The following is a 3,798-nucleotide window of genomic DNA, read 5'->3' as shown; positions in this document are numbered from 1 at the left end:
CTCGGCTTTCTTTATTCTTTTGTTTTTATTATGTCACAAATGAAGCAGGAAAGCAAGGCACGCAGGCGAGGCAGCCTATGTACCTAGGCCTTAATAGCTCTTTTAGTTATGAGCTGAGTTTCAGAACCTGCAAAATTATTTAGTACTATTTTTCCAATTTCGTACTAGAAAAAGTTCTCGTATTCCAAAAAGCAGCAAAACTTGCACTTCTCTTTAAACAAAGAAGAGTTGCAATTGATTGCAAGAAAGAAATTTGCCCAGCAAGAATTTGCAAACTCTTAGTAAAAGAATGGCTCTCTTTTGCAGCTTTGGCACGGATTTTGTGCGTTTTTGAAATGTTGACTAGCTTGTTTTTATTTAAATTTAAATATATCTTTAAACTTAAGTTGCATTTAATAAAATAAGTCTTTAAATTTAAATAAATGAATACATTTAAACATGGTATAAGTAAAGAGGTAGATTTAAATGAAAAAAATCTATAGAACCCTTGTTTTTCTTGAATTCCTAAAACTTCAAAATAAAAGCAACAAGTGTGTTGGTTTACAATGCATTTTTTGAGCATTTTATAAAAAACGCGGAAAATGAATGAAGAGTTAAGTTTTCTCCACACAATCGAGTTGTGAATATGATAAAGTGATTGTTTCAATGCAAATCTCACCAATTTCTTCCATACAAATGGTCTAAAACCAATTTTAAAAATCATTGAATTCGATTTTTTTTAAAATTGTTTGGCATATTATTCAAACACCACACACACATACACAGTTTGTTTATATTGTTTTGAAGTTTTAGGCATACTCGAATAAAAAAATTTAAATTGGCATAAAGCTTTGGCTAACCTTTCTTATTAAACCATGCATTTAAATTATCTGTGTAAAAACGGCCTATGAAGTTCATTGTGTGCAATCGCTAGGCGGTGTTGCCCTATCGTGCTACCCAGGTAGAAAATAAAAATGCAACACTGCGGACAACAAACAACGCTGTTTGAAAAAAATCAATCATTTTTCCTGTTGGATCCTTGTTGACATTTCTCTTTGTTTTCATTTAAAGTTATCTTGCTTGAGCTGAAGTGTTTCACAGAATTAACTGAACAACGTGTATGATAAGTTAAATTATCAAAGTAAATATGAAAGATTCGGCAATGCACTTAATGGAGCATGAAATTTTATCGCGCCTACCGGTGCCCGAAATAAGGGAAGAAACTTTTCAACATTCCTACAAACAGGTAGTGTACAAGCGTGTGTATGTGTTTAATGATGTGGACATTTTAATTATCTTTTTTCTGTGCAGGCTCATAGACGAGAAGATATACGACTTAAACCTCCGAAACTGAAGCCTCGTTATGATACCAATTTTAATCGTGACCACACTGCTCATGCTATATCGTTTCGTGGAGATGATCCAGAAGGTGTGGCAGACTCCTCACTGCTTGGCTCTACTTACAATTGTTCATTGAATGAGACCTATTTCGAGCAGTGCTTCACAAGAGTGGCGAAAATTGGTGAAGGCTCCTTTGGTGAAGTATTCAAAGTACGTTCCAAAGAAGATGGCCTCCTGTATGCTGTTAAAATGTCAAAGCAGTTGTTTCGCAGTGATTTGTATAGACAGGAACGTTTGGAAGAAGTGAGAAGATATGAACAATTTTCGGGACATAAAAACTGCCTAAAGTTCTATCGTGCTTGGGAGCAGGAAGATCGCCTTTTCATGCAAATGGAATTGTGCCGGGAGAGTTTGGATTCTTATTTGCAGCGTAAACGCAACATACCCGAAGACAAGATATGGTCAATACTGTTGGATTTATTGTTGGCCTTGAAGAGTCTACACGATCGCAATTTATTACACTTGGACATAAAGCTTGATAATGTTTTGATTGGAGACGATGATAGCTGCAAATTGGCAGATTTTGGTTTGGTTATTGACGTGGACCGTGCAAACAAAAATCAGGCAACGGAAGGTGATTCTCGTTATGTGGCGCCAGAAATAATGCAGGGCAATTTTTCAAAGGCTGCCGATATCTTTAGTTTGGGCATTGCAATGTTGGAGCTGTCATGCTATTTAGAACTACCAGCAAATGGACCTTTGTGGCAACAACTCAGAAGTGGTGTATATCCAGATGATTTTTTGCAAAAAATATCAGAAGAATTACAAAATATAATCAAGGATATGATGACACCTGATCCCCATAAAAGACCAACGGTGGATGAACTTTTAAGTAATAAACGTTTTGTTGCAATGTTGCAGCGAAGACGTCATTGGGAGCTAGTAAATAATGTTGTAAGTACAAATGTGAAACAACGATGTTGTTCATTATATTAATGCATTTTTGATTTCCAGAAACAAGTCCTGCGAAAATCACGTCGACTGGCCTGGTCAAAACTGTGCAATTTAAAAAACACTATCTTCAGAATATTTACCAGTATACTAACTATTCTAAGAATACAAGAATCTCTATCCGATCAGTCTTCAGATTCTTATAGTGCACCAAATACTGAGAAGAAAAAACCACCGCACTTACGCTCCCATCTGACAACTTCCACACCAACGATGAATTCGTCAAAGGCAAAGGGTCGAATTGATTTTCATTTCGATGAAGATTTAGACTTTGGACAACAACATTCCACACCATATAACAACCATTCATCGGACAATAAAATGGTCAATTCCACGCCAGTCATACATAATCACAGTGGCTTCCGTTCACGAAGGGATTTAACAAAAACATGTTTCAAGTAAGTTGTACTTTGTTATTTCTTTGAATTTTCCTTATAATGTTTTTTTTTTTTATTTCTATTATAGTGATAATTCTGAAGCAGTATCATTAGATAAATCCATGTTTTCCTATTTAGATGATTGTGATTCGGATTCGCTACCTAGCATACGTAAGCCGTTAGATGTGTCTTCTGTGAGAGGAAAGAAACTTTTCAGTAAATTTGATGAAGATACTGATTAAACTGTTAACCATTCCTATGTAGTTCCTAGCACTTTTCCAAATTTGTTTAATTATTGTGTTTTTTTTTCTTTTTTTTTTTGATTAACTGTTAAATTGTATTTAGGTTTTCTTTATCGCATCACCCTCCCTCCTTCTTATTACCAATATTTGCCCTATACTTATAGAATATGTTTGTATTTAAGGATTATCGTAATAATTTTGTTTTATTGTCGCAATTTTTTGTATACTTTTCATATATATACATATATTTAACTTATATACATCAATTGAATATTACCTATAATATATACAAATGTATATAACATATAGGTTTATATTGCTATATGTGATACTTTACCATCAAAAGATATATTTTTAAATAATATTAAAAGTGATCAATTGTATTAAAAGATGCAGGGATTCTATATTAAATATCTTCCCTCCAAACATTAATAAAAATCATCCCCCTCCCCCATCGTTGATTAGTTAAGGCTTATGTTATTGATTTGATTAATCAAATTTATTCTATAAACAATTTTTTACCGAGTGTGTATTTCTAAAAATGAAGATGTAAAATAAAAATATAAAACTGAAAATGTGGGTTTCGTATTTGTAGGGTTATTGTCATTAGTAAATAGATGTGGGCAAGGAGGTATGCGGAGTGTAGAACAGTCTTAATGAAAATTGCACATACATGTTTTCGTCATTATGCTTTCAAATGTCATATTTGGTCTTTTCAATACCTGTGACAAAATCTAAATTCTGCAAGTTGTACCGGTTGCGCCCATAAAAATTGATAGATATGTGAGTATGTTTATAATAATATAATATAATTGTTCCACAAACATCCCATGAGGGACAAGGGAGAC

At 33.6% G+C, this 3,798-nt stretch overlaps 1 protein-coding gene across 2 annotated transcripts; it reads left to right on the top strand.

Moving 5' to 3' along the window:
• The first annotated feature begins 835 nt into the window (after positions 1-835).
• Myt1 (protein kinase, membrane associated tyrosine/threonine 1) lies at positions 836-3,525 on the top strand. 2 transcript variants are annotated; one of them, XM_073987978.1, is made up of 5 exons: positions 836-940; positions 1,051-1,225; positions 1,291-2,274; positions 2,335-2,729; positions 2,797-3,525. In XM_073987978.1, the coding sequence occupies exons 2-5, from the start codon at positions 1,127-1,129 to the stop codon at positions 2,948-2,950; spliced, it is 1,632 nt and encodes a 543-aa protein (XP_073844079.1). In that variant the 5' UTR covers positions 836-940; positions 1,051-1,126; the 3' UTR covers positions 2,951-3,525. The 2 variants fall into 2 exon arrangements, with proteins under 2 accessions (XP_073844079.1, XP_073844078.1); XM_073987977.1 differs by lacking the exon at positions 836-940 and having other exon boundaries at positions 969-1,225.
• Positions 3,526-3,798: the final 273 nt, after the last annotated feature.

Source organism: Musca autumnalis, unplaced genomic scaffold (assembly GCF_047663935.1).
Source record: "Musca autumnalis isolate F117 unplaced genomic scaffold, ASM4766393v1 scaffold_4, whole genome shotgun sequence".
Classification (NCBI taxonomy): domain Eukaryota; kingdom Metazoa; phylum Arthropoda; class Insecta; order Diptera; family Muscidae; genus Musca; species Musca autumnalis.
This window is presented reverse-complemented; position numbering and strand designations above follow the sequence as displayed.

Coding starts and splice junctions, on each gene's coding strand:
- Myt1 (XM_073987978.1), top strand. CDS start 1,127: ATGAAAGATTCGGCAATGCACTTAATGGAGCATGAAATTTTATCGCGC. Junction 2,275..2,334: donor GGGAGCTAGTAAATAATGTT/GTAAGTACAAAT, acceptor TTTGATTTCCAG/AAACAAGTCCTGCGAAAATC. Junction 2,730..2,796: donor TTAACAAAAACATGTTTCAA/GTAAGTTGTACT, acceptor TTTCTATTATAG/TGATAATTCTGAAGCAGTAT.